The sequence below is a fragment of the Contarinia nasturtii genome, unplaced genomic scaffold (assembly GCF_009176525.2).
Source record: "Contarinia nasturtii isolate CC-2019 unplaced genomic scaffold, AAFC_CNas_1.1 Cnas_scaffold_1240, whole genome shotgun sequence".
NCBI lineage: Eukaryota > Metazoa > Arthropoda > Insecta > Diptera > Cecidomyiidae > Contarinia > Contarinia nasturtii.
In genome coordinates, this window is record NW_022198581.1 from 1,153,762 (window position 1) to 1,178,404 (window position 24,643).

A 24,643-nucleotide genomic window follows, 5' to 3' on the forward strand; every position below is an offset into this window, starting at 1 on the left:
ACCAAAATAAATTCATAGAAATATACTATATTTTAAAGGCAACCGGTATGAATGGACAAACAACTCGCTCGCTGTGTGGATGAATGTGTAAAAAAAACGGGAAAAATGTGCACATTTTCGATTCCACTCAGAGGAGCACAGGTCTTGGTTTGTGTTTTCCGTTCGCTTTTTTGTGTGTGTTTCAGAAAACGAAGGCTTTATTTTATATGAAAATGACTAGCTTTAAGAGCTTCGAACAGTTTTCGTGTTATTTCATAACGAAAAGTCAATCGTGCATCATGAGCAATGAGAAGCATTTCCGAAATGTATTTGCTGGGGTAAGTTAACGAGAGACCGTAAAAAAAAGTAGAGGGAATATAGGCATATACACTGATAGAGAGAATAAAATGAATGAATAAATGAAAAACATGCTTTTGCACATTACCAGATCATTTCCGTTTGCATATTTCAATATTTAATTGTATTTGGCTCATCCTTTCATTCGCCGGAATCGACTTTATGAATTGAATTTTAATTAAAATCACATTTTCTCGAAATTTATTCGCCGGCATTAGTGAGTGAGACAGAGAAAATGTATTTGTGACGTAAAATAGTTTGTATTCAATGCTATGGAACATGTTTGAGACACATTGGCTTTTGTGGAGTGCAATGTGTTTTCATTCCCTCGACAAAATTCAAAAAACAGATGCGTATATCCGTAATAAAGAATCAAATGAAAAAAAAGAGGCAAATCTTCTCTCTTTTCTTTCGTTCCTTCTCCCTTTCTCTCCCCCTTTCAATGTCAAACTATAAGTTAAGGAACAACCTGAAGTTAATTCATTTTTTGGATGACTGTATGGCACGTTTATTCGAAATGAAATGCGAAAAAAAGACCAAAGCCGCCGTACACTCTTGAACAATGAGCAATTTGACTTTGGGTTTGAATGAATTATATATATATATTTTCTCTTTTTCATAATATTCAGGTTCTTCGTTAAGCCATTTCTTTGGTTGTAACTTCTGCATTTATTTGACAGAAGATTTCTTAACGTTTTCGGTGCTGATTGAATTGCCTTTCATTGTGTGCTGTTGAATATGTGAAATTCGACTATTGTTCTCAACTATTGATGGTGATAGTATAACATTTAAGCGCATAAGTAAATGTATAATATGTGTAAGAATACTAAATGTTTACTACACGGAAAGAGCACCATTTGCATACGGTACACAGACGAAATTCTATAAATCTCAATATAATTTAAAATAAACTGGAATTGATTGTATTAAAAATTGAGCGAGTCTGAATTGTGAGAATGTGCGTGATCATTCTGAGCTCATTTGATCGTGTTAAAATAAAATATATGTGTGTGTCTGGTTCAATATCGTACACAGACACGATTGCCGGACACAAATGTGCCCTGAATTTGATTCATTCTCTTTTTTTTTCATCTCGTTTTATTCATCTGTGCAATTTAAGTCTCGAGACCGATCATCAGTCCGATCGTATACATCAAAATTTATTAAGCATATAGTTATAAAGCATATACATATTTATGATTTTCCGTTTTCTCATTCGTTGTTTGCTTCAGTCCGCAATCCGATCCAATTGTAAACTTTATTCTTTACTTTTTATTTCTAGTTTTTCTCTCTGTCTGTCTATCTTTATGTCTGTCTGTCTGTCTCTCTGTTGCTCACTCACTTGCTTATTTCCTTCTCTTTCGCTGACTCCATTCTCAATCCGAATGTTTCAGGGTCAGATAAAAATTTCTAACATCGATTTCCTCATATATGTAAATATTTCATTTAATTTAATTTTTTTGTTATTTGTTATTTTATTTTTGATTTTAGTTTATTATTTTTTCAATCAATCGTCATATGGTTCATATTAACGCGTAGTTTATTGCGATCACTGTTTCTCAATGTATGATTTGGTTTTAATATAAAATTCTTCATACAAAGAGTGCACATATGTGTCTCTTCTTTCAATTAAGTCATTTTAAACGTTAAGCTTTTCGAAATACGTGTTGTTTTGATGATACTTGCGCATTAAATTTGTTACTTTATTGAAGAAAAAAAAAATAGTGTATAAGCGCGAAAAAAAATCGGATGTTTTTTCATCTTCATCTTTCTTATTATAGCCACACATAACTCCGTATGAAATTAAGCGAAATATTCTATTCGTATGAAGAAACGTGCCCATTAACAGTCGCACAAATCAACCAATATACGAAATATCGAGCTGGAGAATATAAAAAGTAACTAATCGCCAATTCGATACTAATAGCAATCAAGTGCGACCATCATTTGGCCCATACAATGAATCAAATATTGATAATAATTCTTTCGTTGTTTTTTTTTTTCAGATCATTACTGATGTATTGAATGTTGTTGAGAATTGTAAAAAAGGGAGAGAGAGAAAAAAAACAATCTTTAAAAAAGATACTGAACACAATGAACACGAATCAGTTGAAATTGTCTTTGAGCATGTATTTATATGTATACATAAACATAAACATACACAGTTATATAGTACATCGTATGTGAATAGATCAATTATTATTATTACATAGATATGCATCATTCTTCATTCATAACATTCAAAACTCAGATGAAAAACTAACAACGCCAAGGAGAAAACTAAAACGATCAAAAAAAAAAAGCAGAACGCTGAGCATTTGAAATGCTGAAAAGCAACTAACTTATACGAAACGAGCAATTCAATGAAAGCACATTGAAGAAATAAAACATAAAACGAATTCTTGTTGTTAATAATTTCGATAGACTTATTTACAATAAATTTAATACTTAACGTTAGTTCCCTTCGTTCTATCTTTTATATTTTTCGATTCGGTTTACTTGTATTACAATGCATTGAAATCGTACTTGACGGTATATATATATATATATAGATATTCATCAAACTAACTCGAATCAACGATATATTCATTTCATCAGTTTCATTTGAATTAAGTTTATTTTTCTCTTCGTTCAATGCTGTAGTGAATGATTTGATATATGTTTTGTATGAGGAGCAACATTTTTATTCCTCTTTCATGAAATAAATTAAGAAATTAAGTATATGACCTCCTCAAACCAATTCAAATCAAACTTAAAATTATACATTTATTTCTTCTTCTTTTAAATTATAGTCAAATGAGGTTTTTTTTGTCTCTACTTACTCGTTCTTCTTCACGTATCATTTCGGCTATGCCTGGTTTAATCTCACAGTCATCCGAATTGGTATTTGGTAAAAGAGAGGCCATGGTCAATGGATCAATCGAACCGGCCGCTGAAAGGAATGGCGGCATACATTTCGAGCTACTTTATCGAGTTTGAAAATAGACGAAGAATATTTGTTTTAAGAAAATTGACAATACAAATACATACATTTTTGGTTTTGATGAAAAGTGCATAAAATGAAAATAAAATGTGGTCAATTTTGGCTAAAAAAATAATTGACTACTTACGCAGATTCGGATTGTGGTGCTGGTGATGCGCTTACATCGCTGCGCTGATCCAAGGACAATGGGCTCGATGTGGTTCGTTTTATTTCAGCCGATGGACATCGTCTTTTACGATTTGTGAAATGACGTGATGATGATGCAAGCGATGCTTGTTGTGATGATGACGATGATGATGGTGTGGATTGTTCACGTTGCTTATGCTGTTGCATTGAAAGATGCTCTGATAAATCCATATTATTGATTTGCCATTCAGTTCGTGCCGTTATTCGTTTTTTTGTAGCTGGAATCGAATCTGTTTAAAATTCATTTGCAATTAATGCCATTTCAAATTTATATTCAACCATTTAAACTTTTCAAATTGTGACCAAAAGGAAAATGTGATTGAAATGTTTTCACATGAAAAGATTTATCATCAAATATTTATTATTGATTTTGCGAGAGAGAGAAAAAAGAAAGAAACTTACCAATGTTGGTATTGTTTTTAGTTGTAACGGTTGATGGTGTAACATCGGTTGCATCGTCATTGGTGGTCGATTTTTCCGATTCCGAATTCAAATCAAGATCACTTTTAACATCGGCCAAACCGCGAATTTTCAGCATTTCAGCGACACGAAGCAATGGTGCAATTTGCTCTTGACGCACATTGATCTCGCCTTTGTACATGAATTCAACGACCGCCGTCAATTCGGGCCATTTAACATCACGCATTATAACGATCGGATGTTGACACGGATTATCAAAGAATAAACTTTGAAAGTATGGCGAACATGCGGATAATACCATTTTATGGGCTTTTATTGAATTGCCATCACAGGCCAATGTGACATCAACAAATGATTCATTTTGTAGCAATTGATCGAATACATTTGTTAAATTCGATTGATAATTGTTCCAACGTAAGCAAAACTGTTGCGGATTCTTGTTGTTATCAATGATTGGTTTAATGGGTGCCTTTGTTAGTGGCGGTGTATGCGGTGAAGGTGAACGATTTTGCAAATGTTCGTCTTTGATCGGCGATGGCGATGGTGCCACTTCGTCTCGTTCACCGTCAATCGATGATAGATTTGCTGGTATTTGAGCCATTGCTGACGGTGCCGGTGGTGTCAACGAAGCACGTGGTGACAAGTCGGGCGAGGTTGGCGTTTTCGACATTTTCTCGTCAAATCCCCCTCTTTTATTTTGTTATTTCAATTGCTTTTCTCTGTCGTCGTTGCAAACACAAAGCCGTTACCGTTTTTCTTGCAATCGAAATTTTCGGAATACACTTCAAATGCTATTTGAAACAATAACCAAACAACTAAAAACACACAATTTACGTTAGTGCACTGTTGTTGTTGTATGTTGTATGTCGTAATCGTGTATTTGGATCTTTTAATTTTCTTTAGATATTGATATGCACATGAGTTTCATACGTTGAATTATGCCTCTTGAATTTTGTTACTACACACTTTTACGACGCAACTTTTCCATTTTCTTGTTCTTTGAACTCGTAAAAAGTTTTTCACGTTATTTGAATATACAGCGTTGAATATATTCAGTGTACTTCAAGATCGGCAATCAAAGGAGACTATTATGTATGCACAAGTATAGATATGCCAACCCGTTCATTGAACACTATTTTATACAGTGGCCTTTTTTTAGATTAAAATAACATCAAACGACAGTAAATGTTTGCCAATTTTGACACAGTTCACACGTTATAATATATCAAGTTTATTCTTGTTTATGTCTCAATTTATACTCTCTTTTTTTCCTTGAATCAATTCACTTTTTTTTACAGCTTCAAAGAATATTATGTCATTTGTCGGTTTTGATTTATCAAAAATCGTCACTTTTTATTCATTAATTTCAAGTTCAAATGTTCACAATAGCACGAATCTTCGATTTGTTTATAGTTCAAATGACATTATTTGCAAATGAACAAATGGTCTGAAATTAAAACTGAAGTTCCCGCACAAAATAAAAAATGAATACACACAATCTGCAAATGCACACTAATTGAATTCAATTTATTTAAAACAGAAAAATCGTTTTCGTTTCAATGAAAATGTGTTACTCAAAATATCGATAACGATTCGTCTGAAACTCAAAGCATATAATATTGTAGCGTGTTTTCAATTATTTGTAAATTCACACTAAAACAACACGACGTTCAGATGCACACTGAACACTCGGTTCTTTTTATTTTTTCCACAAACTCCAAATAAAGCAAAACACAATGGTATTGGTGGTAGTAATATAGTAGCGCCGCATGAATAGCACACACTGTTTCACATCCACATGCACCGATTCAAGTGTGCTGCCGTTCAGCATGTTTGAATATATCAGCTGCGGCAGCGAAATAAAGAAAGACAGAGAGCAAATCGAGGAGAGTGAACGAACGTACGTTGCGTTCATTCAATGTATAGAAACCGAATGTGTAAACGGAGAAACGAGCGATCGAAGAGGCGAATAAAACCGAACCGCACGCGATTCTCACGAACAAGAGAGAGAATAAATGTATATCCAACGTGCAACTGACATTACATACATCAACACCGCTCCGCATGTAAATATAGATGTTGTATACAAAACAAAAATGCAAAGAGCCGGTCGATTAAAACTGACTGAGAGTTTTACTCGGTTTTACTCATGTACACCGTGTTGTGTACACGAGAGTACAAAGTCTATAGCACGGTGTACGGTGCAATTGCATTGCTATGTTTTTGATTATGTATCCGAATATGTTTTACTATAAAAAGTAAAAAAAAGAAGCGACACACAGAAGGAAATAAACATAGATTTTATCATAGGGGAATGGTTCCGGAGCATCAAACGTCGTTTGATGTTGCATTTGATCGGCAGAATAACGATGCACTCGAAGAAGATGCATCTGAAACACGGATGTGCATTTATTTCGGAAGTGAAATTTATTAATCATCGTCGAACAAAGGTCACCTACATATTACATTTTGACAAAAAAAAAAAACAATATCTTTTGCATTTTTGAAAAGAAAAAACCAAAGAAAAAAAAACAATCAGTGTTGATCAACGAAAATGCAATTTGTATGGCTAAGTAATTAGAATTGTCTTTGTCGCGTGAAAAGGCTGCGATGTACTAGCGGGACGTATAAAAACATCGACAAAATCCATTGCCTCGACTCTGTTTCTCGTGCTCTTTCTATCCCATTCTCTTGTAAGTTTTGTGTGTTATATCACACGTTTCGCATTGGATGTGCATGTATTGAATTGGGAGGGCAAAACGATCCGATAGTATAGGCTATTTCTGATATGATAAGCAAGTATCACAATGCATACATGTGGCATAAGTATAAGTTTTCCCCACTTTTTTTCCAATTTCTTTCGTTTGAATATAAATGTGTTGTTATGGTAGTGTTGTTGATGTGTGCTTTTTTTTTGTTCATTTCTCTTCTCAATCGAAGCGCTTACACCGTAAGGTAATGTTTTCATGTCATACTGAGCTGTTGGCGCTGGTTGCCTTCGAAAAACTCTATCGCTGTATTTTTGGCATGATCAACTTTCCGAGGGAGAGAAAGAAAAAAAAAACAATTATTCGTCTCGTATTGATTACTTGGCCGCTTAACTCGTTGCTTGTTCGCGTACGCTCATTCACCGTCGAAAAGCCGCCGTCGTGTGAATGAGATTACCGTATTAGCAGCAACAACATCAGCAACAGCAGCAACAGCAGCCTGAAAGAGTATCGAGGTGGATGTATATTCCTCTCTGGCGTTCGTTAAAATTCGAGATGCACATTTTTGAGGAGTCGGCCGTTCTCGGTTGTTGGCTATCTCATGTACGATTGTTGCAAAAATCAAACGAAAAACAGAGAGAGAGAAACATTTAAAGAGCGAGAAAGCATAACAGTGTATGCATTGTTTTAGTTGGCGAACAGAATCGAATTGAGTGTTTCGTTTTTATTGAAAAGATCATCACATACTCAGCATATTTTGTCGCTTGTTACGATGAAGCGCGAAATGTTATTTCTTCTTCCTACAAAATATATCAATATATGCATATGTACACGTATCTGTATCTGTGGCGATTAAGTTTACATCGAAATGGCCCAACCTCTGGTAGGGGCAAGCGATTCTCGTGTACGTTGCTTTTTTTTTCATGTGTTGTATTTGTTGTTACTGTTGCTGCTGCTCCCGTTCTGGCTCTTCTTTTTTTTCGGTCGATTTTTGACGATGTAAATGCATGTTACTTTATACTAGATGATGTAAAATTTTAAGAAAAATGAACTCGCAATTTGACCAAATCTATAATGCATTTTTCGATGCAAATCCGTAGGAATAAAATGTGTGTCCGATTAAGAAATTATTATCTAGGAACCAGACTAGAAAAAAATATGGAATAAATGTCTTTGTTAATTTTCAAATCAACCTATTTGAGTTGTGCAACAATTTCCTATCAAATATTATGCGATTGAAAAAAGTCTCCGAATTTGTTATTTGTTCGTTTATCGTGAGAAAAATGAACTGACTGAAGTAGCAAAAGACTGGAAGAAACTGTGTTATTCTTTTTTTCCCTAAATTGTAACAATGGAGGAGGCGGTTCTTTTGAATATTTACATTCGGTATATTGCTCAATTTTTCAACAATTTTTTTTTTATTTCACCGTATCAATCAATTTAAAGAAATTTATTTCATACGTAAATAAAAATTAATTGTCGATGCATTGAAATAGATGAAACGCTTTATTCTCTCGAATTGAAGAAAGTCAAAAAAAGTTGTCACCAACAACTTCAAATAGCATATATTCCGGAAATATTGCCACTAAATTGTTAGAAATATATATAGTCGCAACTGTTGCTATGCAGATAAAACGTTATATCTCACGTTACAGGTACACACTGTTTTCATGTCACATTTTTGTGTCATTAATAATTTACTTACATGTGCCATATTCTTTTTCCAATGATAAAATAACAATTAATGAGAAAAGAGGCAGACAATAAACAAAAATGTGTGTACATTAAAAGAATTTTTGAGAAAAAAATAAGAATTTTTTTTTTGCCTAGCTGAATCGAGATGAGATCGACATATGAGAATTGGTGGGTAAATTTAAATTTAATCGACAACAATGCTGGTTTTTTGTGAATATCTGAATTCAACTGATGTTAATCAAATGTACCGAATATTATAATGGATTAGTCATTGATATCGCGTGAAAAATTCTACAGATAGATATGAACGAGTTTTTGGCGCCTATATTTGCCATGAATTCCATTGCGCATCTTGATAAAAGCCATTACACAAGCAGTATATGCATTACATTCATATGTATTTCAAAAGAGGTGCGTTCGTAATTTTGTTTAATGTTGGCCATAAAATAAACTGAACAAATAATAATTGTTGATGAACTTTTTTTTTCTCTCTTCAACAATCAAATGATAAGAGGCAAAATGTAAATGCTATAGAAATTAAACAAGAGTATATTTTCAAGTATACATGTGCAAAATAATAAACAACACGTGTCGCACATGCCCAAAATTACCGAAAGTGTATTTATTTTATGGTTGGTGTCCCGATTTTTTCTTCGTCTTTTACGTTTCCTCTTAAAGCTAGAGATTAAACGATTTTCAAGTATTTTATAATGTGCAACAATTCAATTTTCGACAAAATTTTTGCTCTCGCTTTTGATATTTGTGTATGTCTCAAGTTAAAGTGAATTGTGTCCAAATTTATTGCATATTTTGCGTTGTTGATCGTTTTTATTGCATAACATGCATCCATAGGATAAAGTCAAGGATCAATTAATGCAATGAAATGGTATCTTTTGAATTATTAAGATGGAAGAAAATTGGATGCAATTTTTATAACATGATGGCGCTGATCAATTTCTCATCATTCTGTTTATAAATGCTTTTATTTCATTTTCTTTTTGCAACAAATCATTTACGTAACTTTTGAATGGTATACGCTTCAGTTCATAACGGATGAGAGAGAGAGTGCAAAAAAAAGAGAACTTGAAAAAGAAAAGGCAAAAGAAAAAAGCGAGAGAGTGAGAGAGAGGGAGAGAGAGATTGAGTAGAAAAAAATAATACACACAGCAAATTATGTAGAAAAGGCTGAACCGAAACGAGCATGAGAAGAAACGAGCTAGAAAATGTGAGGCAAAATCAGCAATCGAATAAAAATAAACGTTAAAACCATGCACACGATAAGTTATTAGTGAATTTGCGTGAATGAATAACAGAACGGAATATGCGGTATACAACACATCGATATAATATATTTATGGAAACTCCGCCTCCGTGTAGTCGTCGTCGCCGTCATCATGTCCGAGAGTAAAGTAACACGAGAAATCTCTCGACCATTCTCTATTTATTTATTTGGGTACATACATGAGTCATATGTGATATGTGCACTACTCTGAAAGACCGTTGCCGCTGTCGTCGCCACCACCGTCACCGTCGCTGCCAACGTCGTCGTTTGATCCAACGATCCACTTACGCAAATTTTTACTTCGATTTCGGTATGCTGTTTTCAATGCCTCCAAAGCGAACAAACAAAAAATATTTCGAATCTAATTGAACAGGAAGAAATGCCCGAAAAAATCCTCTGGAAAAAAGAAAATACCAAACGACCTATTGGAGGATTTCTATGCAAAATGGACACCAACGTTCAATACGAACTCCCTATATGCATGCTGCACTCTTTTTTCAGAAAAAAAACTTTCTTTTCGCTGGCCAGCGCATTTTCTCTACCATCGATGAACGTTGTTTTTCTACACCATATATATGTACATATATGCACTTCATTCGGCTCTTGCTTCTGTATTTATTCTTCTTCTTCTTCTTCTTTTTTTATTTGCAAACGACATAAATGTTGTTTTGCATTTTCGTTTCTCGCGATACACATTGGGGATGAATGGAGCCCACTACACGAATCATGTATAACCACATGCTCAGATGCCAATACCAATGCGGTACGTGTGCAGTATGCAATTTGAGTTTTCTCTGAATAAATTTTTTTTTCCTCGTCATCCATGATTGAAATCTATTCGGTTGCGTTATTTTTCACTCGAAGCCGCTTTCGTCCTTGCCCGTTTCGTAAGTTTTTCCTTTTATGTGTTCCATAGTTTGTTGGTGTTCCTTTTTTGATGTTGTGAACGTTGTTGTTTTTGTTCCTTTCTCTCCGTTTGCATTCGTTTTTATTCTCCTTTTTCTATTTCCATTTTTGGCATTTTAATTGTTGTTCTGTACAATGTGCGCGTTCGAACGCAACAATTTCAATCCATTTATTATACACGTATCCATCGTTTTCGCATCCATCCAACAAGCCATCGGTCATTCGGCGCAACAAATCGAACGCGGAATACCGTCTCGATCCATCTCTTCTTCAATCGTTCATTATGCACCAACTGAGCAAAATCAATCATAGAAAAGCTGAGATCAGATGAAATGTGCTACACAAATGTCCATTGCATTTTTGGGGAGGCTATGTAAATATATTGTAATGGTATTGGCAAGCATCAAAAGCGCTTGCCAACCATACCGGCAGCATTGGTTCGTTTCGACATGGTTTCGACAAAAAGAATGCCAACCACAACGTCTATCATTCTCGATTTGTCTCTCTTTCTTTCTCCCCGCTCTATTCTGCTCTCTCTCTCTCTCCCTCCTCCATGCAATTGCTCTTGTCGCACATGCATTGTATATACGCGCTTTCTGTAAAATGCATAAACGGTTTGTTTCGTTGATAGACTTTGGTTTTCAATGTAATATATGTGCGGGCGCGAAATGAATGTTTCTCACACATGAGACACAATGAACGGAAGAAGAAAAAAAATAAATGCGAACGCGAGAGAATCAACGAATCTCATTGTGACAAAAAGAGGAATGGATGGAACAACAACAAAAAAATAGAAACCACACACTGCTTTCGATCTCTCGGAGCGGTTCGTCGATTATTGCACTATCGGAATTCTTTACATCGGCCACAATATACTTGTGTGTGCGAGCTTTGGTTTGATAATGCGTGTGTGCATTCGCACACATGCGAAACATTTCGCTTTCAAATAGAGAAAACAGAAAGATGCATGTAAAGAGAGAAAAATGGGCGCTTTTGTCAAAAATTGTGTGCAAATAAAAAACCAATCCAAAAATACATAGAGGATAAAAAAGGATTTAACGACACCCATGGCACACAATACATACCGAAGTGAGTGAGTGAATGAATGAATTAATGTGGGAAAAAAGTGCTTGCGAAGATAAGCAACGGCGGTGATGGTTTAAAATCAAATTTTTGATGGGCTCACATCAATTCGTCAAGCAATCGACGGTGGTGGATGCAACAAATGCGAATCGAAGCAGAACACTTAAAACCAAAGAATTGAACACAGAAAATAACAACATCCAACCAAATCAAAAACAAATTCGTGGCCAACGATCGAGACTACACATGCAATTATAAATGGACGAATCGTGAAGTTATAAATAATCACCAAAGAAAAGATAGAGCGAGAAAAAGAAGAAGAAGAAGAAGAATCAAGTCGGCTAACAGTAAAACAGCATATATGCACATTTGTGTAATTTATAATATCGAGGAAACGATTTTTGGGCGATGGTTTTTGCATCATTTGTTGTCTCACTCGGTTACGTTGTCTTTTAGCTGTAAATAAAACAATGACATGGAAGATGAAAAAAGAAATCACATACAGTGTTCAGAGGGAGTAAGAAGGCTGATATGATTTGTTCGCTCTACTTTCAGTGCACATTACTATTCTCTCTGTCGTTGGGCCGCTTAAATGTTGCATGCAGGTGCAACTGAAGTAGCCGAACGCAAAGAGAAATATTAGACATCATCGGTCCAACCGGTCGAGGTATTTAGAGTTGAAGCCTATATATATTCAACTTGGCAACGTAAAACAGTAGCAACGGCGCAAAAAACCTAAATAATGTTCAATCATCACATTATTCGGTTTTCATTTCGTCTCGTTTTCGAGAAACGAGCATGCGATCCCCATCAAACCAACACAACACATCACATCACAAACAAATGCCTGTCAGAGTGAATCTATATGTGTGCATGGATGAGAAATGTGCGCGGCTAATATGAGCGCTTGTCCGCTTATTTGAAGTTCATGCTTTTATATTTGAGTGCACACACAAAAGTCGATGGGCGAATGGAGAAAAGGAGACGACATGAGAAATGAGAATGAGAACAAGAACGACACACAGATGCCCAACAACAGCACTAAATTTGGCGAATTAAAAATGCCACGTTATTTGTATGTGCGAAAATGTTTTTTTTTTTGTTCGTCAAAGGGTGAGGATCGAGGAGAGATGTCTTCATACACACAATGATGCTTCTGTTGCATACGCATCACGCAAACTTAACGGACTGCTAAATACATAAAACGGACCGAGCCCTAAAAAGTATATGCAATTGAGAGCGCGAGAATGAACGAGACACGTATCATTCAATGCTCACATACACCATTTCCATCAATCGAATGTGAGAGAATGAGAAAGAAACCATTATGTCGAATATATACATACAAACGAAATGTGATATGCATTTTGCATTTTATTTGTGCATCTCATCGACAACACGAAAACGAGAGAACATTTCGGAGATGAATATGGTTTCGTCAATGAAAACTTGTTATATATTGAGGCACGCTGGCGGGCAACTGATGTGCATGGCATGGCGACGATGCATCGCATAAGAATGATGAATTGTTTATCGTACATAAAATCAGGTCTCATTTTTTGTTGTTGTTGTTGTTGTCGGTGTTCCTTCTTTTCTCTGATATGGTTCTGTGCATATTGCACGTCCAATGGGCAGTTGAATGCATTTTTGTTGCCGCACGCGGGCCGAACGAATAAAATTAAGGAGCCGAAAATCAATTAAATCTCAATCGTCAAATGCAAAGTTTTGGACGAAAAGGTGTACACTCCCAAGTCTTTAACCATACATTCAACACATATATCCACACTATTACCATATCAAAATCCATTTTTCGGGAATTTTAACTAATTTTCAGGTGGATGGCTTCAATTTTGGTATAGTTGGTTGTTTTTCTGAAGCAAACACACATGCACCATGTACATATACATATCGAAAAATGCATCAACATTTCATAAATTCACCCAGCAGAAATAATGCAACTCTTTGCACTCTTTGAAGAGAGATTAGAGGAGGAGAAAAAGGTTATGCAAGTTTTCAAAATAGAAAGAGTGAAATCGAACCAGAATGCATTTGGCTACAAATTTCCGAAAAAGTAACCAAAAATGCAATAAAAGAAAGAGAAAAATGGGAAATAACATTGACAATATCGCATCGATGACGAACATTCAAAACAAAAACCATATAGACGCATCCAAGTGGAATATATCAATGTTATATGTAAATTAAACAATGTGCATCAGAGAAAAATTGTTAGTTAATATTGTATTAGACGTTTGGACGAATACTGAAAATTGTGCTGCGTTTGAAATGTACGCATACCCAAGTGCATCGAATATATCTGCATCCACATGATATGTTGAAGTTCAAAACTATTCCTCATTCTATAGCGCTCCGAATAAACCATAATAAATGTGCTCGAATGTTCGGCATTTTCTTTACTGTCATCCGACTGAAAATATAGGCGTTTAACGAGGTTTATGCTGACATAAATATGTTGTAACCGAAAATACAAAAGCATCGAGACTATCCAATGATAAATGGAAATTTATCAAACGATCCATTTACCATATAGAAATAGAAATGTCCAACTCATTTCCAAAAACAAGCGCCCGAGCCACCCAAACAAACTGATTGGCCAACATTTTTCAGTCTTCATCATTTCAACCATATACAATGGCATCGTGTATGGCATCGATGCTCGAAATTGGTGATCAGTTGTAGTTTTCTTAATAAAGTTTTCATTGGTGACTGACTGTTTAAAAATTCAGCATTGTTCGTTATTGAATACTCAAGTCGTTGGATTCGTTACCAATTTTGCGTTGTGTTGCACTTTATATGAATGCCTCTATACGTAAATGCATGTTTCATTTTAAATTATACATATAATTAATGATATTTAATTATTCGTCAAAGTGGATTTTATTATGTGTCCGTATGGACATGCCATTCAATGCATTGAATTGGTTTTGTGCAAGCGCCCACGTGTTTCTGCGACGACATTTGGGGTTTGGTCGGTTCATGTGTCTAGAGTTGAAAAATGAATGAAGACATCAAGGTAAAATTGAGTTCATTTTAAAAAGAAGAGAGAAAGAGAGAAAGATAGAGAGATATTAGAGACAGACAGAGAGAAAGCCACACAAGTTCCAAAGTACAAGCACCTACAACATATCATTGATTGATTAAATATCCAATGGCATCGTGTTTCCAAACGAAAATTCTGCAGTAAAGTTCCATTAGAACCATTCAAATAGATCAACAGAAACGATGCCACTCTCAAGTAGCACCATAAAAATTGTCATGCCATTGCACAAATCGAACATAAATGACGACAACGACGACGATTCCATGCAAGATGGATGATGAATCGAATCGAATGGCAAGCACATTACGTACGAGATATTCCTTTACATCATGACAGTATAGAGTGATATCAAGTCTAATTGTTTTATCATCCCATAGATTAAAAGCTCACTTAATTTAAATAGAATTTCGATTGAGTTTATAAAATATAAGTCTATATCGCTTGTAAATAACAATAACGCATCAGATGTATACACATTTTCAATAAGATGTAGTTTATTCGCAAATGCATTTTAAATGAAATGCAATACCATCAAGTGTGGACAAACCTTGGCTACCAAACTGGCGAATTGAACGTTGAAAATGAGTATACACTCAATGTATTGGCCTGCTCTCATTCTTATGCTCTTTAAACATAGTTTGGATCGAATTATAAGTAAAATCAATACGTATTCATCAATGTTAAATGATTTTACTGACCGTCGCGTTGTTTCTATGTTTATATAATATGTTGAGTGCACTTAAAATCTTATTATTTACAGCTAACGATTAGAATGTCTCACAAAGTACAATGATTGATGTACAACAGCGTCATCGTGTAAAATTCAAGCACCAAAGAATCTCAATTTCAATCAAATAATACAACAAGATAGAAACTCGATGAATATTATTAAACGTTTAATTTTCCAAATTCATACTTATTGTCAAGGGCTACAATGCTTTGGACAATATGAGACCATTATATGACCTCATTTTTTGTGCTTAAAGTTTGGTTTGAGTCAAATTGAACTATATCGAAAATGAACGAATATTTGAAGAAAAAAAAACCGAATTGTTAAGCGAAAAATTTCAAGAATTTTGGCAATAAATTCTTCGATGACAGTGAATAATGAAAAATTTGGTATCATATTGATCGTATTGGTGAAATGAACCACATTTCAAAAATGACAATATCCAAACATGTGTTAATTTATCATAAATTCGATCAAATTGAGAGACTATAGTTGAGCACAGAGAATAATCGAGATGAGAAGCACAAAAATGTCTATGTAAGTAATTCATTTGGTACACAGAGGAAAATGAATCGGTAAAAGATATTATTCGACATTTTTGGAGACATTATTATTCGACATGTTCAGGAAAATATTCTCAGAATACTAGTAAATGCATAATTATTCTCAAAATTTCAGAAAAAATCCAGAGAAAGTGTCGGCAAAAGTCAATTTCATCTAGTGCAATCGGATTGGAGAATATCGATCAAAAAAACTCGAACTCTTGAAACATTTTAGGGGTCTCGTTCTCATTTTTTTGAGGAGGTTCACTCTTGGAAGCTGAGTCAACACTTATGAATATGACAGCGCATAGATTTCATTTCTTTATTGCTTATCTTACGAATCTTGCATTAAATGTATGGATTTTATCAAAATATATGTTTTTTTAAATGGATTCTCATGAATCACGATGATTTGATTGAGATCTTACTTTTTTTGGCCATAAAATGTTTGTAAAATTATTTTTCATTTCCCTGCTGTGTATATTGTTATTTAATAGATTTCTTCTTCTTCTCGACAAAATCAATTTAATCTATTCATTGGAAAAATGGGAGCAACGAGCGCAGACAAATGTACATACAAAACATTTCTGATAGATTCATCACAGGCCGGAAGGATGAACCAAAAATAATGCTTCACAATGCAAATTAAAATGCACGATGGACACCATTGGACATAACAACAAATGAATTAATCTTACAGACAAACAAGCTAACAAACACAATTTATTTCTCCTTCTTAGTTATGCAATTTCATTAGTGCAACTCATCCCTTCTGCTTGTACAATTCGATCTATGTGGCTGCTTGGCTGAATGAGTGTGTGCAACTATATTGAAACTCATGTAAACAGCAAACAATTTTCTATGGTTCTGGTTCTTTTATCGACAAATGCACAATGGTTTTTACACTTTCCCATTGGATACATGGTTAAATTGATGGATAGATAAATAGGTAGGCAGATATGTATGCAGATAGATCGATAAGAGGAAAACAAGCAATATTTGGAAAACAACGGAAATGCATTCGAATGCACAAATATGATCCTCATCTGTGCAGCGTCGACTTTTGGATGCTTTTTCCCGCTTCAAAAATGTCGTCTTTGCTCTTTTTCCTTTGTGTATTGCACCGTTATGCAAGCCAAACCGACATAAGGCAGTCAAATTATTCAATGCGATGCCATTTTTTGATGCGATTCAATATAAGCTGTAATGGAAACGAGCCAATTCCACATAAAATATTTTTTTGCCGTATCGAAATATTAACAAGTTGCTTTATTAGTTTTTCATGCATGAATTACATGAATTAAATTAAACATTTCTAGGTAATTACGAATAGATTGCGAATTTCTTGATATTATTATGGAATTGTCAATTGACATTGGTTAAAAATATATTTTGTAGAGCGGCGTGTAGAGAGTGGGACAGTTCGTGTATCGTAGACCCGTGCATCAAATACATTCTAATGCATGTGTTCATTCAGACAATTCATACATAATTTTGTAGCTTCGTAATTTATATATGTATTAGCATATGCGATACATACGTGTACACCTGTAAATATATGCGAAAAAAACCATCATCATCGTACACCTGAATCGGTTGGAAATAGAACAGAAATCGAACGAACCAAAGCGAGTAGATTAGAATGGTGAACGGTCTCAGTGACAGATAGATCGGGTATTTACTAATGATGCTGAATTTAATGTTTCGGTTTACATTTTACGGTTTGCATGCACATTTCACAAAAGTTTTCAATATTACGTGTGTTTTGCTGCGTATTTATTCTGAAGTCACCAACATTTTCGGAAAAGCCCTATTGTGTATGCAAGCGCACACATACACACAGACATTGGTATACATAGAATTACAATGACAATGCTCCCAATGGCAAACGAGAATATGAAAGCATAAACTGAACAATTTTCGGTTTTGAACTATGTGTACATGTATTGACGGAAATTGTGCAATCTTACTTAAAAATCAACCCGTTACGTTTGTGAGTGAATAAAATATGTATTAGAAAACTTCGATGATTGAATTATAAAATATATATGCAAATGGAGCTGTTTCAAATGTTCAAAGCACCTTCTCTTTCTCTCTTTTGCATACACACACACAAACACAAACGCACTCAAACACATGCAGAAGATCATAAATATATACATTGTATCGAATGAGGAAAGGCGGCAGTGACGGCGACGGCGACAGCAAAGAATGTGCAAAAATCGAAAATCAAATATGGTGATTGAGTAAACAGTGTAGTTTTGGTATTTTGGCTCTCTTTTCTCCATTTCCTTCACATTTAGTAATATATTTTCAAATAATGTTGTTATTTTTGTGTAAGCATTGAGGGAAAGGGGGTGGTGGTGGTGTTGCGATTGTTGGAGTCGAGCTCTTTTGGTCAGTTTTCTACGCTCTTCGATATTTATACGATGTGAAACATAGTTCGATGAAACGAAAAGTAATGGTGCTCCGTGTATTCCATATTCTCTGTTGTGAATTTTTCGATTTTGGTTATTCGTAAAACCATATAGGCGAACGTAGGTTACTGTGCATTGCATACACCATCGGCGTATACATCCCAAGCAAACACCACAATAATGTATATAGCAAAACCACAATTTATTTATCTTCAAATGCAGGTTTTGTCTCTAGTTGCGTTGCACGTTGGCAATTGGTATTCCGTGATTCGATGATTTTCGATATGCGAAACACACACACACACACATAGACATTTGCACAACAACAACAGCAACATCAATAGCAATAGAATCCCAGAAAAGAGGTAGCCGTCGTGCACAGTCTTCGACAATTATAAGTTGCATGTATTTTCACATTTATACCGTGTTACCGATTTAATAATAGGGATTTTCAGAGGAAAAGAGAAAGAGAGAAAAACTCCCTGAGAACTGAGCACTTTTTGGTTAACATTTTGGATTGGCAACGATGTAAAGTGAATTGTTTAATTCGGCAACGGTTGCATACAAAACATACATATTTCAATCGTACGGCTCACTCACTCACTCTATGTTTTATTTTATCTCCATTGCATTGCCATGGTGCAATCTCTCAAACAAATACGTACATATATAAATTTTATTATACGAATTTGTACAGTGAAATCCAATGCACGTACATCCATATTCACATAAATACATACACACACGGTCGACACACATACAATTCAAGTTGTTTTTGGATTCAAAAATCCGACGATGACGACCCACGAGGCACAAATCGAATAATTTGCTTCTTCGATCCGTTACCCATTTAATGTTACAGGAGTTAAATCCAAAACCGTAATTTATAAATATTATAAATTATCAGTGTAGAGATATTAAATATTGGGATGCTTGGCTGACGGTTATTGGTACGCGCGTACATTTGTTCTCGTTTGTGTCGCGCGAATGCATTCGCTTCGAGATGAAATGGATATGATGGCATTCAGAAACAAATGAGCACAATCAACGTGATACATACAATGCGAAAAGAATGGATCAAAATTCATGCAACGCATCCATTCTTTACCTTTTTGCCACTGGTAACGATACAACACCGTTATTTGTTTGGCGTTGCCGTTGAAAACGAAAATTTCCGATGATTATATGCGTATTATTGTATTCATTTTCGGGGCGAGAAAACTTTTCGTTTTGAATTCGTTGAATACCATGAAAATATCTCTGCACATATCTCATTATACTGGATCATCAAAACTCTGAATAAAATCTCCACACAAACACGCTTGCATTCATATACAATAAAATACAGTTTGGCTGGCAATGAGACAGTAAGGAGAAATAAAAAAAAAAACAAGACTATATTGATTGCAATGATAATAATGTCAACATTGACGACGTCGATAATGCAATTTCATGAACTCTGTCGATAACTGAATTAAAAACGATGAGTTTTGCAAGAAATTTTTGGTATTAATGCATTCAAATAATCAAACATCCGGTCGTTATTTATTCAGAAATATTTGCACATTCCTTTATATTCTGCAAATTTGCGTGTTAAGACTAGAAATCATTGTTTTTCTGTGTTGAGACGAGCCTTGGTGATCATCCTTGTTTTTAGATGGCATTTTATTTGATGAAAGATCTGATTGAATGCATTAACCAGGACTCATGCATACATGCTACATAATATAACGAGATAATTCAATGATTGCGTTCGTTTGAAATATTATTTATGCTCACATATTCATCTCATTCTTTATATTTTAGAACACCGAATGATATTCAATCATCGCATTGTTGTTTTTGTTTTTAAATTTCACCTCGGTTACTCTCTGTTGATGGAAGTATTCTCCTTTTATCAAAAAAGAACAAAAACTACATTCAATTTCAATTCAGACGATTGCCGGGGGCAATTCTGGAGTATGACGCCGAATCATGGTGACGCCCTATGAAAAAAAAAATCACATTTTTTTATTTATCAAAACAATATTGAAAAATAATGATTGATAAACATGTGACGTAACATAAATTTTGAAAAAGCACACATAGAGGGGTCACTTATTTTCTTATTTGTGGAATTAATTGCCGCCGGAAAATTGGTATGTATTTAATAACGTAATTAATAAACATTCCCAACGGATGTTCAAAAGAAAATAAAACACAAATACATGTAGAAATTTTATTGACAGTTTGTTTGTTGAAATGTTGTATTTTTCCACAGTCATTGTTTTATTCTAACTTTGCCTAATATGGCCATTTTTATGATCGAAATAATATAAACAGCAGCAATCTATTTCCAAATTAAATTCCGGATGTTAAAACACGCCATTCGGCCAGATACGAATTTCAGTTTTATGACATGCCGTTTTGAATTTTCTACAAGTTTTATTCTATTTCCCTGTTCTCTCTCGCTCTCGCCTCTCTCATTTCATGATTCATTTCCAAAAATAATTCTAAGCTGTTACACAACAATGCTATTCGTATTTGATACAAAAATAGTTTTTCAATTTCCCAAATTTATAATAGTTATGTTGATAGGAATGTTTTTTTATTACATAAAGCATAATATCGATTTCTTATGTTGGACTAATCAACGATTTTTATGTGATTTTTAAAATCATTTTTGTTATACATAAACATAAACATAAACGGAGAAATACTGAAACAGTTGAATAAATAAATGAAGAATCTACACGTACAGTGGTACATTTTAGAGAAAAAAAGACACGAAAAACAACGATAATAATTGTATCGTCAACAGAGAAATGACAAGTGTACATTGAACACTGACAACTTATATTGTTGTAATTATGTGTCCGTAATTATTATGCATCATTAAATTATCATCATATTGTATTGATGCACATTTTTTGCATGCAACATTGCTGAATACACGTGTACTTACTCTCTATATATTCATTCGATTTATATTAAATGTCAGTTGGTATTTATCGTTGGTTTTTTTTTTTTCAAATATTTTCTTTGTATAGCAACAAAAACTGAGAATTACTATAGTACTGCATAGAAATGCCCAGTTAAACGAAGAGTGATGCAAGAATTTCCTTGAATACGAAGTGTTTGGAGAAATTTTTTCTATTTCCTTCATGAAAGAAGAAATGATGTAAAAACATTTTTTTAGTCCTAAATCCAGATTATCATTGATTGAAAAAGTTTTCAAGATTTTGAATTGATTTTTTACATGTATTTGAGTCTTGTGAGTCATTGTAGATATAAATTATATCACATAATGTTTAAAATAATTGAATAATTGGTCCGATAATAACTAAAAAACTGGCATGGATTAAAACAAAAGAAATGAATGATCTAATGTGATTTAAAAGATTCATTCGCACCATACTTGATTGTACTTTTCCGCGTTTTTTAAGTGCTCATGATAATTTTAATCGTGAATAGCGTGAATTTGTGGCTGATAACCAATTATCAACCTAGAGGTAGGGAGAGTCTTTAAGTTGATTTAAAATGTAATACACTACTACCTTTTATCTGAAATATGTGAATTATTTATATTTGTATGTTTGTTGGGAAACAAAAGAAGAAGAATAAAATTGTTGATAACTAAGAAAAAAATCAATCTTCTTATTTTAAAACATTCCCTTCATTTGTTTTGTTGTTGTTTTCTTTCTCGAAAAAGAACAAAATACCATGGGCATTATATAAAGCTCGCTATAATAAGAAATATTCCCCTGAAAGAAAGTTTTATTTTTTCAGAGCGCCCAAGTATATTATTGATGACGTTATTTACGGCAATGTTCTCAATATTTGGCTATTTACCAACAGCTAATTGTTTATTTTCATTTGTGTATTGCAAATTGTTGTGCAATCGAGAAACAAATAAACAAATGACGAATAATGTGTAGCACAAGGACGTACAACAAAAGAGCCGCCGACTGAGCACGAGTGATTTTTTTTTGGCGATATTAACCATTAATTGATAAAACGTTTGTGAATTGCATTGATTGAATTGGGTCGATATATTTAAGTGCGATTTGACTTTTTGTCGGCTTTCTAATTTCATTCGCCCGAGTTTGAATATAAGTCAATAGCGGTTTTTCCCGGATGGTCTTTTGAAGTAGACAGAAGTGTTTTGATTTTAAATAAACAATGTTCTCAATTGCGAAACAAAATTGTGTCGGAAATTTTATTCGGAATTTTCTTAAAACTAAGCAAAAGTCATTCAATTCTTTTAAATCGTTTTCAATTGGCTGCACAATGAAAAATGTTAATATGGACGAGCACAACGTCGACTTAAGGTATAATTAGATTAAAATTTGTCTTAAGCTGGAATTAATATTCGCTTTCTTTTTCAGGAAAGATTTAAATATTTTTAGAACTTTCACGGCCAAATTAAGACCCGATTTGATGGAAGAAAGCATCAAATTTAATGCATTATTTCCAGGTAAGGAATGTTTTAAAATAAAAATAAAAAATTCTCCCACCCTTGGGCTCTGCGGCACATCATTTTTGTATGGATTTTTTGTAGATGTGAAACGTGAAATAGTTACATATATTGAGAGATGTACAAATAAAGAAACTGCTGAATACATTGACAAAGTAAGTATTTGATTTAGTGAAGATTTTAAATAGACCAGATTTTTTTTTTTGGTAAAGTGTCTCCAATATAATGTGCCAAATGGAAAGCAATTTCGTCCCATGCAAATCATTTTGGGTTATAAGGATATAGCCGACAAAGATCAGCAGACTCCAGAAAAAATGCGTCAGCTGTACATGATTTGCTGGGCACTTGAAATAGTGAGTGAATTAAAAGATGACACAAATCCGATTTGAAGATAATTAAAACATAAATCCATTTAATTAATATAGGTGAATACAATTGTGGTAATTCATGACGATATGATTGATGGAGGTTTAGTACGTCGAAATAGTCGATGTTGGCACACACTCGACGATGTGGGAATGCATGCTGTGAGTGATTATATACTTGTTCTTCATAGTGGATACTTTCTTTTGAAGAATCATTGCAAAGATTTGGCCTGCTATTCGCGTTTATTTGAGTACATAAGCGAAGGAGTATTTTTCACACATATGGGTCAAACTATGAACAAATTTATTAGATTCGATGCAATGGCAGATGTGGATAATTCTTTGAAAAATATGCGACAAGTGCATTTAACAAAAACCGGACATTTCTTATTCTATACACCAATGTCGATGCTAATGGCTCTCACTGGGTATGATATTTGAATGTATTTTCTAAATTCATTATGAAAATGTTATAAAATTCCCACTCAAGCCATAACAATCGCGAATTTATCAAACACATTTGTGCTGAAATGGGTTATTATCATCAATGCCAAAATGATGTATTGGATATTTTCGATATTAGCGGCGTACTTCAGAAAACAACTAACGATATCGAAAATGGTGAATGCTCTTGGTTGGCTACAACATGTATGCAACGCGGTAACGACGAACAAAAACGAATTATGATTGAAAACTATGGAAAAAAAGGTGAAATAATTCCATTGTTGTTCGTTTTAAATGAATCAAAAAAAAAAAAATGTTTTATTTATATTTGATGTAATTTTTTTGTTGTTATAGATCCAAAATGTAGTGAACGTGTCAAACAACTTTTTATTGATATGAGTATGCTTGAATTGTACAGAGAATTTGCATATGAAAAATATGATTCAATTCGGGCATTAATTGTGGCTGCCGAATGTGATGAACCAGTAAAAAATGTACTATACAATATACTCGATTTGCTATTTCATCGTTCAATGGTTAAATCAAATTAAATATAACATTTGACTTGGTACAATTGACAGGGTGACATTTATAAACTGTAGTGTGTGTGTGTGCTTTTTTTTCTGGGTGAAATTTTGCTCAATTTTTATTCAATTTATATATGATGATTGTTTAACATGTGTTCTTCTGATTGATGCGGTTTGTATCAATGTTTTTTCATTGTTACTTTGACACTTGGGACATGGGAATATCAATAATTTCATGAGCATTTTGACAAATAAAAAAAATATTATGCATTTAATTGTAATTTGTTTCTTGCATTTTTGACAAATAAAAAGTTGTTATAACATTTTTCGATGCCAATGAGAACCAACCAAAAACATGGTAATTGGATTAAATACAAAACATCGCTTTATATTTTCCGTCAATCCATGAATATTTGAATAACTTTTGACTTTTGATTTTTTTTACTTCGCGAATTATATTATTGTCACTTTCAAATATGGTTGCGAGAGAAAAAAACCGTGA

At 33.9% G+C, this 24,643-nt stretch overlaps 2 protein-coding genes across 4 annotated transcripts in view; one reads left to right on the plus strand and one right to left on the minus strand.

Annotated features, from left to right (window-relative positions):
- LOC116345237 (protein bric-a-brac 1-like) overlaps nt 1-5,605 on the minus strand; it is a 50,710-nt gene extending 45,105 nt beyond the window's left edge. Inside the window, exons 1-3 of one of the 3 annotated variants that reach the window (XM_031774445.1) lie at nt 3,908-5,605; nt 3,447-3,735; nt 3,159-3,300 (exon numbers count right to left, since the gene is read on the minus strand). In XM_031774445.1, coding sequence (XP_031630305.1) covers nt 3,159-3,300; nt 3,447-3,735; nt 3,908-4,595 — 1,119 coding nt within the window. In that variant the 5' untranslated portion in view covers nt 4,596-5,605. The remainder of the gene's footprint in view (nt 1-3,158; nt 3,301-3,446; nt 3,736-3,907) is intronic. The other 2 variants (XM_031774446.1, XM_031774447.1) reach the window with 2 other exon arrangements.
- A 16,833-nt stretch (nt 5,606-22,438) lies between these two features.
- On the plus strand, nt 22,439-24,350 carry LOC116345352 (farnesyl pyrophosphate synthase-like). Its single transcript, XM_031774631.1, has 7 exons — nt 22,439-22,659; nt 22,717-22,805; nt 22,890-22,960; nt 23,018-23,158; nt 23,231-23,598; nt 23,661-23,878; nt 23,969-24,350. Exons 1-7 carry the CDS (start codon nt 22,511-22,513, stop codon nt 24,163-24,165), a joined length of 1,233 nt encoding a protein of 410 aa, XP_031630491.1. The 5' UTR covers nt 22,439-22,510; the 3' UTR covers nt 24,166-24,350.
- The last annotated feature ends 293 nt before the right edge of the window (nt 24,351-24,643 follow it).

Coding starts and splice junctions, on each gene's coding strand:
- LOC116345352 (XM_031774631.1), top strand. CDS start 22,511: ATGTTCTCAATTGCGAAACAAAATTGTGTCGGAAATTTTATTCGGAAT. Junction 22,660..22,716: donor GAGCACAACGTCGACTTAAG/GTATAATTAGAT, acceptor TTTCTTTTTCAG/GAAAGATTTAAATATTTTTA. Junction 23,879..23,968: donor TGAAAACTATGGAAAAAAAG/GTGAAATAATTC, acceptor TTGTTGTTATAG/ATCCAAAATGTAGTGAACGT.